Source organism: Talpa europaea (genome assembly GCF_964194135.1).
Source record: "Talpa europaea genome assembly, chromosome: 14".
Lineage (NCBI taxonomy): Eukaryota > Metazoa > Chordata > Mammalia > Eulipotyphla > Talpidae > Talpa > Talpa europaea.
This window is the reverse complement of record NC_140082.1, coordinates 19,852,573-19,866,727: the sequence shown is the minus strand read 5'-3', so window position 1 is coordinate 19,866,727 and position 14,155 is coordinate 19,852,573. Positions and strand designations below refer to the sequence as shown.

Sequence of the window (14,155 nt, the reverse complement as noted above, 5' to 3'; positions counted from 1 at the left end):
TTCCTCCTCATCTATGTCCTGACCCCATCCCGCCTCCTTCCCACCAGCATTCTGAATACAGCATGGGGGCTGCAAGAGCATAATAGGTTTTCTCTCCTCTCTGCCCTCTGGAAGGCTGCTGGATTCTTTTGGCAGAAAAACTGCAGGTGAGGCCAACTCAGGCTGGGACCGGCTGCTTTCAAGGTGGAGGGGAGGCTGCATTCAGGACAATGGCTTTGCTGCACTCTGGACTCACAGGGGAATAAAAAAAAATAGCAATGCTCGGGTCCTATCTCTAGGTATTTGGATTTATTGGACTGGGGCATGGCCAGGGCACTGGGTTGTAAAATCTCCCCTTGTGATGCTGATGGACAATCAGAGTCGAGCAAGCATAGCATGAAAGGAGAGGATGCAAAGATTTTTCCAGTTATGTTGGTAAATAACTATGGGATGAGGGCAAGAACCTGCCAGAGGACTTCGGTGTGTTGAGGCGAAGGGGACAGGGACACAGCATTCAGCAGTCCTCACGCCAGCGGACGTTGGGTTGGAAACGGCCACTTGAACCTGAAACAATGGAAAGCTTCCTCTCTGCTCTTGGGTCTTTGAGAGACACGTTGTTGTTGAAAGACAACCCTCCCTTCCCCCCTGTTGCCGCATGGACAGGCAGCAACTGTCACGCTCCCTTCGTGCATGTTAGTGGTAAACTCTGAAGTCAGTGAGAAATAAAAGTGGGTTTGGGTCACACTTGTTCTCATAAGGAATTAGTTGGAGTATGTCCTTTTTTTTGAAACACTGGGGTGTTATTTTTTACAGTTATCACTCAGAGAGCTACATTCACTGCATTGTGGCACATGCTAAAGGTAGAAGTGAATACTAGAAATGAAAAATGACCAGGTTCTGTTCTCATTGACATTATAATGTAGTCAGGCATCTGAGACACACATGTAAGAAAAGTAGTGAGGAGTCAATATAATAAGCTGCCAAATTGCACACGATATTGATAACCAAAGTTTTGGTATGAGGTGAAGGCCTAGATCTCTTTCCACAAATGGTGAAACTGAGGAACAAAGCAGATGGAGTGACCAAAATCAGCAAAAGGAGAGTGTCCATCCCCCATCTACTACACACTGTCATCAAATTTCCACTGGGACAAGTCAGTAAAACGGTACCCAAGTCCAAAGCTGCTACTGAATTTGGGAAGGTAGGAGGGAAATCGGGTGGGGGGAGAAAGACCTGAGACATGGGGGAGGGGTGCAGGCTGTTAGGGAGAGTAGAGCTGCGTGGTGAGACAGGGAGAGAAGGAAAAATTGGGAAGCAAACACCATGGGAACAATTAATCACCCCACAGCTTCTACTCTACATTTGGGAGACGCTTGTCTCACCAGCATCCTCAAACTGCAGGACATTTCAGAGTCACTGGGGACCCAGCTAAAACAAGACCTGATGGAAGAGGTCTGGGACTTCATATCTCCCCTGTAGTGTTTGTTTTATTTAATTCTCTTATTTTATTGAGATGTAATTGACATGCAACACTGTGTATACTGAAAGCGACAACTTGTTGGTTCCGCCCATTTTCATACTAGAGTTTGGTGGCCACTGTGGTTCTGGTTCCCTTATGCATCACAGAATTGTCATTTATTTTTTGTGCAAGAACAATTTAGACCTAGTCTTTTAACAGCTTGGAGGTGTAGATCATGGCACTGTTGACTGTAATCACTATGTTGTTGCTCTGCATTCCAATCAGCTCCCCATATGCCCATATGCCATTTGCAGACCACATTCTGGGCAGCAGGGAAAAGGTGAGCCCCACCAGGACGTATCTTCCAGGCCCCTGAAACTCTGAACCACACACTCCCTCTGTCATCTCCCTCTGCTGTGTCCTTGTAACTGGAAAACACTGTATATTTCTCAGGGTTTTTGAGGTAGAGGTGTATGTGCTTGTGTACATGGGCATATACCCAAGAATCACGCAACCCACAGATGATGTGAGCAAGCAGGGGGCAGCAATCAAATTGGAGCTAGAAGGCAGGCAGGCCGAGGAGCTGATTTGGCAGAAAGACAAGAAGGCAGAGTTTGCTCACTCTGTTCCAGGTGATAAATCTCTACATGCCTCAATTTCTACCTCTGCAAAATCCGTATAGCATTAGACCTTAGCTCACAGGACTTTTGTAAAGATTATGTTGACTGTTAAGTGAACAGTACCTCAAAAACATTAGCAATTTTATTATGGTTAATTACCCTTATGGCTAAATGTCAGCCCTCATGGACAATCGTGTAATCAGCAGATGTGCGGAGCATAGGTTGTCTGCCTACCCCTGGCTGCATCCCTGAGCCAAAGGCCTGACTTGGCCATACCTCACTGATGTTAAGATGAATGAACTCCTTGTTTTTTTGTGCTGAGAGCCTGGAACACCCCTGAGGGGAGAGAATGAGAGAGCGGTCATTGCTGGGGTAGCTCCTGCAGCAGGTTTCATTCTCTCCCCAGCACCAAGGGGCCCTTCCTTTGCAGCTGGGAAGCTCCTCTGGGGGTGCACAGGAGTCTAGAGCTGCAGACTCGGGCATTTGTCATTCAGCTTCAACTCTGTCACAGCCCTGTCTGTGAGGGGCAGTGTGGTATGAATGGCCATAGGCTGCAAACTCTAAAGACCAGTCACACATAATCTCTCTCTCTTCCAGGGGTCGCAAATTCTCTTTGCAATAACAGGGTAGGTGTCTGGGATTTATAATACAGAAAGGTGGGAAAAAGAAGTGAGGAAGAGAGAGGGGGGGAGAGACTCTTCTGACTCTCTGTGCTATGACAGGATTTGACCAGAAATTGGACAGTTGCTCAGATATGAGTGTGAAACCCAACCTCACCCCCACCCTGTCATCCTGCACAAAGGGGCTGGGATGTGGAGAAAATGATTGTTGTAACAAATGCTGTGCAGAGAAGACTTACAAATGATGGCGCCTCAGCTCGCCATATACGTCACTGTAGGGTAAGGTAAAAGGTATCAGGCTTTTCTGCCCTCCCGCCATCAGGATAGATGACGGAACCCTGCGGTCCTGAGCGCATGCCTGATGGCGGGCACCTGGAGTAGGGTGTGGGCATGCGTAGATGGGTCCACCTGAGCTAAGAGACGGGTTTATAAGGGTGGTGCCGCAGAGTGCGGTGTGGTGGTAGTGCGGTGTCGAGGGTGGAGGAGTGGAGTGTACGGAGGAGCGCGGCGACTACAAACCACAGCGAAGAGCATGTGGCTGCTAGAACCGCTCATAAACCTGCCCGGAATGGGTGGGTTGCTTTACACAGGCGGACTCCAGAGCCCTGGCATTATTTGTCACAAACCCACGTGTGATCTTTCGCCAACAGACTTGGACTAATGGACTTGGACTGATGAACTTGGACTGAAAGTCCCGCCAGAAGGCGGAGGACCTTAGCAGCTTATTTTTTTTGGGAATCTGGGGGTGGCCAGTGGGCCTTGATGGCCAAAAGCAGCCTGTGTATGCCCAGCAGCCAGGCAGAGGAGAAAAGCCAACTGAGAAGGCAAAAGCTGGTGCTGATGCTAAGTTGAGAAGCCCTAAGCAGCTGTTAAGCAGCCTGAGTATGCTGAAGTCCTGTGAGTCTCGTAAAATCACCTGTGGGTGATGCTCTGCTCATTGTCAAGTGAGGGTGAGGAGCTGAGGAACCCATCCCTGGGGGACGGGTGGGGAATGTGGCCTGCGGTATCCAAGGATTCCCGACCCATGTGCTTGTGCAGTGGGTTGGCCTGGGTGCAGGGGTCTGCGAGTCACATTGGTGGCTATGAAAGCCGAAATTTGGGGTGACAGCAGACAGAAACCCTGAGTGTTGGGTGATTACCCCCAAAGAGTAGAGAATCCCCAATCCAGGAGTGAGTGCATCCTGGGGGTGGATGCTGTGCGTGGCTTGTAGCCAAGGCTATAGCCAGAGAAGGCCAGGAAGCCTGATGGCTTCTGGCATGTTACAGTAGATGCCGTGAGTGGTTCCCCTTCCTTATATGAGCAGTGCCTTTGGCAGCAGATTTGGTGGCTCATCTGCTGGTACCAATAATTGTCTTTTGCCACTAGGTTGGTGCCCTGCCTGGATTTATTTGTGTTCTGTTGTATTTTGTTGTTATATTGTAATGTATTTGCTTTTGTGGGCCATGGCTGCATTGTTTATGTTGGCTAAGAAAATTGTACATATAAAGACTATATGGCAGAAAACCCTGAGGGGGTGGACTGTAGGGTAAGGAAAAGTGTCAGGCTTTTCTGCCCTCCCGCCATCAGAATAGATGATGGATCCTTGCGGTCCTGAATGCATGCCTGATGGCGGGCACCTGGAATAGGGTGTGGGCATAGGTAGATGGGATTCACCATAAAAGACTGTGCTTTTAAGGGCAGCATCACGGGGATGCCAGTAGAAGCCAAGAACAGAAGCCGAGAGAGAAGCAGCAGCAGAGATCACCGGAGAGCCCAGATAGAGTGAGGATTTGCTGGGGGCTGGGAGGACTGCCAGCCTCCCGGCCCCCCAGCACCCCTGCCTGCTGTGTACCTGGTAATCCCAATGAAAGACCTGCAAAAACCACTGAGGACTCTGACTCCTCCTTTACCTGGTCTGCTGGATCAGAAAACCTGCCCCGTGGCCAGTCCTGCCCTTACAATTGGCATAAGTCAGCAAGATGATCCATGCAGACGGGTATGGAGCCTTCTGAAGACCTGGAAGGACTAAGGAGTAACACTGTTTGCCTGTGACGATGCTGGAGGCATCATGGCGGCACAGGAGATGGACAAGTTCTGGGAGCTGCGAGTCGAGACCTCGCATGGAGGAGATGCCCGAGAGGACCAGCCAACGACCCTGAGGCAGCAAGAATCATCGTCGGGGAAGAGAGGACCGCGATTTGGAGCTCGCCAGTGCTGATGGCAGGGAGAGGCCTGATGGACTTGGACTGAAAGATCACACGTGGGTTTGTGACAAATAATGCCAGGCCTCTGGAGTCCGCCTGTGTAAAGCAACCAACCCATTCCGGGTAGGTTTATGAGCGGTTCTAGCAGCCACATGCTCTTCGCCGTGGTTTGTAGTTGCCGCGCTCCTCCATACACTCCACTCCTCCACCCTCGACACCGCACTACCACCACACCGCGCTCTGCTGCACCACCCTTATAAACCCGTCTCTTAGCTCAGGTGGACCCCCCTACGCATGCCCACACCTTACTCCAGGTGCCTGCCATCAGGCATGCGCTCAGGACCGCAGGGTTCCGTCATCTATCCTGATGGCGGGAGGGCAGAAAAGCCTGATACCTTTTACCTTACCCTACAGTGACATAGATGAGCCCACAGCCCTGGGGCCCGTCTTTGCTATAATTGTTGGCGTGTTGCCTCCTACATGCTCCCAGAAGGTGACTGAAGGTGGAGAGTGTCCCGTGGTCAGGGTCCGGCAGCCCCAGCGGATACTCACGGCCGGCATTCTCCAGCCGCACCAGGCAGTTGAGGAAGTCATGGAAGCCCAGCTGGAGCTCCTCGTCTGCGCACCTGAGGACCATCAGCTGCAGGAGGTGGTTGCTCAGCTGGAATGCTATGGGGAAGCAAGCGAAGACACTGGCCACTGTGGCTGAGCCCCAAGGGGTTCACCTCCGGGGCGTGCCCAGTCTGCCTATGGTGAACTAACAAAAGGCACCCCCCTGTCCAGTGGAGGCTGCTGTCCTGGGTTTGAATGCAGCGGGTGGACTGTGTCCAGGAGGGAGGCGGCTGTGCCAGGACTTCAATGAAATTGGGTCTTGCTGTCAATGAGACCCACTCACGTTCTCCCCCAGCCTCCCGCTAGTTCCCTGCCTGAGCTCCCCTCCAGCTGCTCCTCTGGGCATCTGGGGGTTCCAGCCACAAAACCCACAGTAAGTGAACATTTCTCAGTGGCATTTGGACCCAAAGATTTGGGGGCTCTAGAAACCTGTTTCTCAAGAGATGCCGCTGCCCAGAGTGAATGACAAGGTGCAGGCTTCATTCACACACATTTCTGGGGGAGGGAGAACACCAGTTGGGTCACAGGCCTGCAGGCAAGGTGGGTGCTGCTCAGGCAGGTGGGGGGTGGGCTTTGCTTGGGTTTCCTCACTGGTGGAATAAGGGGTTTCCCCAAGTAAAATTCCTTCTAGAGCCAATAGTTAATGCTTTGATTTCTAACCAATTTCCTTAGGAGTGATTTCCCCCGCTTATATTTTATTTTAACCTACACACTCCCTGACCAGGAAATGTACAAAGTACTGCTTAGAAGTGCAGCCAGGGTCTCCCTGTCTGCTCAGTCCAGCTCCACACAGAGAAGACCCACCCCTGAGTAGTTTTGGGAGCCTGCACGGTGGGTGCCCAGAGTGCAGCAGCTGCACTCGCTGGGGACAAGGTGGGGAGGGCGACCCCGTTCTCTCCCCAGATCAGAATGGGAAAGACTTTCCCAAAATGGGAAAGACTTGGTCACATCCCTCTCAGAAGGTAAATATTGTGTCCTCTACTACAGGGTTTCTTCCTCTGGAAACAGGTCACCAATCCCTAGAAAACCAGGCTCATCTCAACTGTTTCTCACACTTAAAACTCATCTCTTGTCTTCTCCCTCACATAGGACCCAAATGGTCCTGATTTTGTAAATTCTGTCCCTTTAGACCTGAAAGCTGATGAGCTTTCCAGGTGCTTGGTTACCTGGGAGGGAACGAGAGCACAGGTGTCGGCAGAGGCCAGGGGCCATTTCCACGAAACATGCTCTGTGAGAGGCACCACACAGCCTGGTGGGGGCTGTGGGTTGCAAAGGACAGTGGAGCCCCAGAGGCTCAGCCTGCCATGGCCGTGGCATAGCCAGAGGCACCCCAAACCCATCCTTCCTGCCGGGAGCAGTGGACGAACTATGTATAAATCATCCGGTTAGGATTCAGCCTGCTGGTGAGCAAACCGGGGAAGGGCCGCCGATGGCAGAGTGTGAGTGTGTGAGTCTGTGAGCGCCCGCTGCCTGCAAACCACAGCCCAGGTGTGCCCTGGTGTGCGTAACCCTCACCCTCTGAAAGCAGATCAGAGGCCTGGCAGCACTGTGGCTTGCCGCCGAAGGGTCCCACGGAACTCTGCTTGGGCAGAAAACTTGGTCCGAGGCTCAGAGGCCTCTGGGGGTCAGACTAAGTTCATCTTCTGTGGATATATTTTTAAAAATCCTGCCAACATTGCACAGTGATTTAAAATGTGGGCCCTGAAGTGACTGAGCGAGTTCTGGGTCTGACATCCGGCTCTGCCCTTAAGAGGCATCTGCTCAGGTCAAAAACCCGCCACCTCCTGGAGTCCAGAGCAAAGCAAGCGGTGTCTGCAGGCAGCACCTGACACACAGGCAGCCTGCACCCGGCCCCGGGCTTTTGTTACCTGCAGCTTTCAGGGCGATCCGCAGCTCGTAGGAGGACATGGTGCTGGATTTGTCAGTGTGGAATTGACGGAAAAGGTTCTGGGGGAGGAGAGCAGAGGCATGGAGGAGGAGGGCCCCGGGGAGGGGACACCCACCTGTGCAGTAGTGGGGGGCGGCCAGTGTGGAGGGCAGAGTCCTCACCAGGGCCCAAAGAGGGAAGGGCCGTGTTGGGCCCTGCAAAGGAGGTTGCTTCCTTCGGCTTTCCCTCGGGGTGGAAGCACCATGGTGCCTCCAGAAGTATCACAAGCCCTCCTGGAATTTCATCATGATTTGTTCTCTTGTGCCTTTTCTGAAAATTAATCCTGTTGCCTGCAACACCATGATCTTTAAAAGCCCCTTCTGCTCTAGGTTTGTACAGTCCCCTCGGGGCCAAGCACGGCAGGATTAGTACAGTCCACTTCTTCAGTTTGTCCCAGAACACGTTGAATTCATCAAACTCCAGCTTCCCGTTGCCGCTGGTCTGTGTCAGGAGTGAGTTAAGGAAGAAGCAGCAAGTATGTTTCAACCTGAGAATTCAGAGCCGGGCAGTGTGACGGGCATGGGTGACATGGATTCGGCCTTCTAGGGAGATGGTTCAATTATTAAACCAGGAATCTCTAGAGAAGGCACAAGGTCGGGGTCAGACAGGGAGTACACCTGAAGATGAAACACCCAAGCACCCCCACCAGCACACCCCTCTTCATTTCCTGGGATGGGACCCCAAAGTGGCGGTAAGATTCCCAAGTCCTTTTGGAAGTGAGGCGGAAAGTTAAATTGATTTCAGACCCTAAAGAGCACAAAAGGAAAACAAACTTATCTAAACTCTTCTCTTTGAGGCTGGTCCTTACAGATGCAGCAAATGCAAACAACCTGGGCTGAGCTCCAGGGCCAGCTGGGAACTGAGATGCAGAGAGAGAAGGGGTTCTCCAGTGGGGGAGGGCAGCACCGAGGGAAATTCAAATCTGCAAGTATCTGAGGAGAAGCTTCTTCATTCATCATTATGAAGTGCCCGTAATGAGCCAATAACCTTCAGCCAAGTCCCTATTTCTTTGTGCCTCACCTACTTTTCACCTTCTTTTCATCTTGGACCCTTGTGCCCTGAATTGCTTAGTTCCCTTTTTCTCCCACAGGCTGAGGACATTAAAACTTCCGAATAATTGTCACTCAATGGTATAAAAAATTGGGCTTACAACGCTGTGACAATCAGTTCTATCTCATATTTGGGCCCCAAATCACTGCCCCTGCTCTTGGTGGGAAGCAGGCCCAGAAGAAAGGCCTTGCTCATCACCCCTCAAGAATGAGGAGCAGGTGGTGAGGAGAGGAGCAGGAGTAACTCCAGAATGAGGTGTTGTCACCAGCCCGGTTACTAAAAGTTCCTCGTCCTTGCTCTGGTCCTGAAGACAAACCCAACTGAGAGTGAGATGAAGAACTTTTGCCGGCATCACCAACCCTGAACTGACTTAAGGAAAACGAGTTGGGACCGAGGTGGCAAATTCCATAGCAGGTAGCACATGCTCATCCACCTGCCCCACAGCCCCTGCACCTTTAGAGGTCAGAGATGGCCTTTGAGAAAATAGCCCATCACCTCTTCAGGTCGCTGGCTCCTGATGAAACCTGATTTCCTTCCACCAGCTCTCGTCTCTCGAGCTTTGGCCTTCGAGCTGCACATGGCTGGACCCTGGATCTAGTAACATCTTCAGAAACATCCCCCAAAGAGAGGCGCTCAACTGCCTGTGCCCCCAGGGAGGCCCTCATTTTCTGATTTCTAAGCAAAGAATTGCAAATGAAGACTTTAATTATTAGGTTATTTATAATAGCAAAAATTAGAAGTTCTAGAAAGGACCAATGGAAGGTTCTCAACAATAAGCTGGGTTATGTTCCTATGATGGATTATTACCCAGTCTTTACAAATTTTTAAGCATATTTAATGATCTGGGGGAAATGTTCATAAAAATTCATTCTACAAAAGTGTTAAGATTATTGGAGAAATTTGAACATTCATACACTGCTAATGGAAATGTAAAAGAAATGCTTTGGAAAATGGTCAAGCAGTTCCTTAAAACATTAGCTACAAAATTACTCTGAATTTGAGCAATTCTTTTAACCATATTCCCAAGAGACATGAAAATACATGTCCACACAACAAACATGTCATATGAGTGAATATTATCTTGTATATTACATGTGACAACATGGATGAACCTTGAAAATGTCATGCTAAGTAAAAGAAGCCAGATACAAAAGAACCACATATTACACAATTCCTTTTATAAGAAAAGTCCAGAACAGGCAAATCTATAGAGACAGAGAGTATACTAGTGGTTGCCAGGGGATGGAGCAAGTGGAGAAGGCAAATGGGTGCAGGGTTTCTTTTCAGAGTGTTGAAATGCTCTCAAAATTGATTGTGATGATGATTGCATAATTCTGTGAATAACTAAGAACAATTGGTTTGTGTGCTTAAATGGGTATACTGTATGTATGTGAATTACACCTCAAAGCTGTTAGAGTAAAAGTGTCTGTCTCTTTATCTATCTATCTATCTATCTACCTCCCACCCATCCATCCATCCTTCCACACACAGAGATCAAACTGAACATATGATAAACGGACACTTGCTCGCAGACACACAAGTTAACAAGAGTTATTTGTGGGTGTTGAGATTACTAGTGATTTTTATCTTTGTCATAATCTTTTCTGCATTTTAAAGAATTTCCTCCTGCAAACCTGCATCATTTTTGGAATCAGGAAAGAAGCCACAAATCTATTTTTAAAGCTGCCTGAAATCAGTCCTGGAGCAGGGAGCCTGGGGAGCAGAGCAGAACCAAGATGGGTGCCCATCATGTGTCCACTATTCCATGGGAGCCCTGGGGATTTCTGAGGGGTGGTGGGTGGGAACACTGACTCTTTTGCAGCACAGCATCTAAAACATATTTGGGTTTTTCTGCTGTCACCTCCATGTCCTGTTGAAGTGGAGACAATTGCTGTTTGTGACTCAGTATCTTCTTACAGTTTCTTTCAATGATGAGCTTAATTTGAGAGCTAGTCCATCCCTCAGCACCCTGTTGCTTTCCCGGTGCCCTGCATTGTTGGCCGCAGACTGCTCACATCTCTGGGACCTTCCAGCCACCAAGGGAGGGAGGTAAGTCAGGCCAGCCCAAGCATGCTTTCCCCAGCCCTGAGCCCAAGCTCCCTAAATGGCTCCTGTGTCAGAGGACACTGGGATCTGAGTGTCCAAGCCTCTGTCACAGCAAGAGCACCAGGAGAGCTTCAAGAATGCCCATACTGGGGCTTATCCCACTTTGCTCAGGACAACCGGGAGTATGCTTCATTGATTATTTATCAAAGCTCTGGGGATGAATTGCAGAACCATTGACCTAGATGGTCCAGTAAATCCCACTAAATCTCAGCACCGGCTGCGCTCAGAAGCTTGAGAGAAATACAGAGTCTTAGACCTACGACAATATTATTTACAACTACCAGCTGAGAGGTTTCAAGGGAACACACCTAGAGCAGTATCAAGGGCATTGGAAGCCTGGGCAGGACAGGGAAGTCCCCCACTCCCCCGACCCCCAAACAGCCAGGGTCTCCAAAGAGCAAGCTGAGAAGCTGAGAGGGTGGGAACAGGCAGGGAAAGGGCAGAAAGCAGGGCACAGATGCTCCAAGTTGCCTGATCCACAACTGCCAAACCTGGCCACATCTCTGTTAAGTGGCAAAATGCGGGCATGCATTGGTGGCATCACAGTAACTGTCCTGACAACACCACCTTCAGCAGAGCAGAGAGAGCAGGATGAAGGTGCCAATTTCTGGGCAGAGGTCAAAGGAACCCCCTCCTAAGGCTTCCTGTAGTTCCCACATAAAGTTTCTGGGCCTGGCTGGGCTCCGCTGGGTGCGGTGGCCCCATCAGTGCAGTCTGGAGTGTGAGCTGTGAGGAGGAGGCCGTCCTCAGCCCTTCTCAAGAGAACAGGGCTGCTTTCTCCCCGCCAGCTCCTGCCTGCCTCTGGGTCCGTCTCTGGGAAGGTCCCCTCATCCTTGGAGGGGGAGGCCAGACCCCTCGGTCCTGCAGGGCATCGAGGGCACGGGCAGCCCTACCTCACCAGTGATTTATTCAAACATGGCCCGGAACTGCTGCTCCTCCTGTCTCCCGAGCAGGCAAAGTTGGCTTCTGAGGCTAAAAATGAACCAGAGGAACTTGCTTGGGAGCCACAAGAGAGAAATGGACATTTAGTTTCCAAAGAAAAAGCAGGAAAGGCGAGCCCTGGGCAGTAAGTGGTGCCGCCCGCTGGGGGAGAGGCCAGGACCTCCATGGCAGCCTCACATGCCTGTGCTGGGTGGTGCCCAGGACTGGCCACAGCCAGTAGCATTAGGAATGAGAGTTTCCTCTCCTTGTGAGGACTCTTTAGAAGAAACATCTGGAAGGACTTCCTGGGACTGGTGGTGCCCTCCTCACCCGACAGATGAGAGGACTTTTGGAAAATTGATTCCTGGCAGAGGCCTGGTCCATCCAGGGCTGCCATCACCCTCCCCTTCTTCCAGGGCATACTGCACCACCTGACTATCATTCCCTGCTTCATCATTTGTCACAGTAGGTGGTAAATCTTTATAGGCAGGATCTTTCTAGTACAGAGTACTGGGCCGGGTGCATGGCAAAATGTCAGTAAAGGTTTTGGATGTTTTGTTTCGGGTCTGCTCATGAGCTGCATACCAGAGAGGGCAGCAAGGAGAAGAAAGTCCTTCCTAAAAACTGGTCACTGCTCGAGATGGGGATGTCAGATGTTCTGGTCACACCAGCATCTCTTGGAAGCCTTACAACCCTTGGACAAATATAAAAGCAGCCCCGACCTCTCTCCCAACAGACAACATCAGGGAGAACTGATGTGTTCCCCAAGCCCACAGTCAAAAATTCTACCTGCTTCTCCCATTTTTGTTTTGTCAGTTGCTTTTCTGAAATTGCATACTTTTAAAAGAGTTTCCATCCACCTAAAAACCATCAGTAACCTCTCAGGAAACAGAGGGAGTGGGCAGTTCTGGTGGAAGAAAGGTCACTTTTGTTCTCCAAGAGGTTAAAATCAAGGTACTTCCTTGCATAATGGTAACCACTCCTTAAACTTTGGAATTTTAAGTGATGTTATGGTCTGACGGAAATTTCCAGAGCACTCGCTAATCCCACCCTCCACAGTAGCTCAAGAAGGCTCAGCTGAGGAAGGGCAATGTCTACATTTCCATCCATGTCCCTGTGGGCACAAAAACCATGTTGATAATCATAGATTCACTTCCCCATTAGACACTGCAGAGCTACAGGGTTCAGAGGTGCTGGAAGGTTCTGTACCATAGAAGCCTTCCTCTTCTGTGGCTGCATTTCACAGGGTGTGCAGCCTCCAGGCACGGACCTCCCTCTCCACTCGTCACTCAGACCTTGCTCAGCATGAAAGTTAGAGGAAGACCATGTGGTCATCACTCCAAGCAGAACTTGGCAATTCTGGATTGTGAAAGAAGACACTCAGCTCGTTGAGGGTTAATCATTTGTGGGAAACTTTTAAAAGCTTATAGAGCAAGTTGAGGTGGAACCAACAACATCACTTTTGAAGCTGGATTCTTCACCCTTAGACCTTCCCCCATGGATTTGAACCCCTGAGCCCACTGGGAGCGTGTGTTTCTCTGCTCACAGGTGGACGAATCAGGAGAACCGTGACAGCAGGTTTACTTTGCTGCCCACACATATAGGGGAACCGCATCATTTGGGAAGTAGTCAGATGAGAGGAGGAGCAGGCTTCAGCTGTCAAATACTAATATATCTGGAAGAATTCAGTTTGTTTTTTTAAAGATTTGTTTATTTTATATATACAAGCACTGGGTACAGTCAGAAGCGCAGGAGGTTCAGAGAATTCACCAGAGTCAGAGCAGGGAGCAAACAGCCTCATCGCGGGAGGACACTGTTGAGCCGTGGCATGTGGAATCCTCGCCGACTGCTCCTGCGCCACCACGGGAGGCCCTGGATGAATTCAGTTTTACAGATTAAATCCCGAAGAATTTCCAAAGACAAATTAAAGGAAATTCAAAGGGAAAAAAATAATCAAACATTAAGATGAAACCAGGACAGTCCCCTTTACCTCCTCACCCCCTGGGCCTCCACAACATAACCCTTTCAGAGCTTTTCATTATAGTTTAGGAGTCTCCAGTGAGGATGAAGCCAAGGGAAATTGAACTGAAGGTGGCTTTTCTGTGACTGAGCTACTTGTGTCTGCTACTGATACTTGTGATATCACAGCAGATGGTACACTGTGCATGATATTCACTATCACAGCAGATTATACGCTGCATTTTTATGTTCAATATCACCTTCCATTAATCACTATTGTACATCCACTGAAAATGGAGTTACCTTTGACCTCACCCCCCTAACGGACAGAGAACATGAAGGGTTAAAGATGGGCTCAGCCACAGGAGTTGCTGATCTGCACGGATCTCGCATAGGGTTCTTTCATGTGAATGGATACTGGTCAATTCATCCTCAGTGTATATCAGTATCTGAGAGAAGACTGGAGAAAGACTTTGCAGCAGAGTTTTAAAAATCAAAGATTGCATTGCTTCTCTGTTGCTGGAGAGAAAGAACCAAGACTTCTGCAAGTCCAGTCAGCAGCATTCACCAGGCATACAGGCTTAAGGAATCCCCAGTTAGAGGGAAGTTAAGGGCTTTTGTTTGATAACCCTTAGGACTTCTTGCTGAGCAGGTCAGTGAATGAGGGCTGGGGAGCTGGCTGCCCTCCCATCCCTGTAAAGTGAAATAGTCTGAGCGA

At 49.9% G+C, this 14,155-nt stretch overlaps 1 protein-coding gene across 1 annotated transcript in view; it reads right to left on the bottom strand.

Moving 5' to 3' along the window:
* The window catches only part of LOC311183687 (calpain-9-like), a gene marked incomplete at both ends in the record, with an annotated part of 157,990 nt that overhangs the window by 43,233 nt on the left and 100,602 nt on the right, over positions 1-14,155 (bottom strand). Inside the window, 5 exon segments of the mRNA XM_084253231.1 lie at positions 5,415-5,531; positions 7,343-7,421; positions 7,774-7,888; positions 8,947-9,055; positions 10,264-10,321. Coding sequence (XP_084109357.1) covers positions 5,415-5,531; positions 7,343-7,421; positions 7,774-7,888; positions 8,947-9,055; positions 10,264-10,321 — 478 coding nt within the window.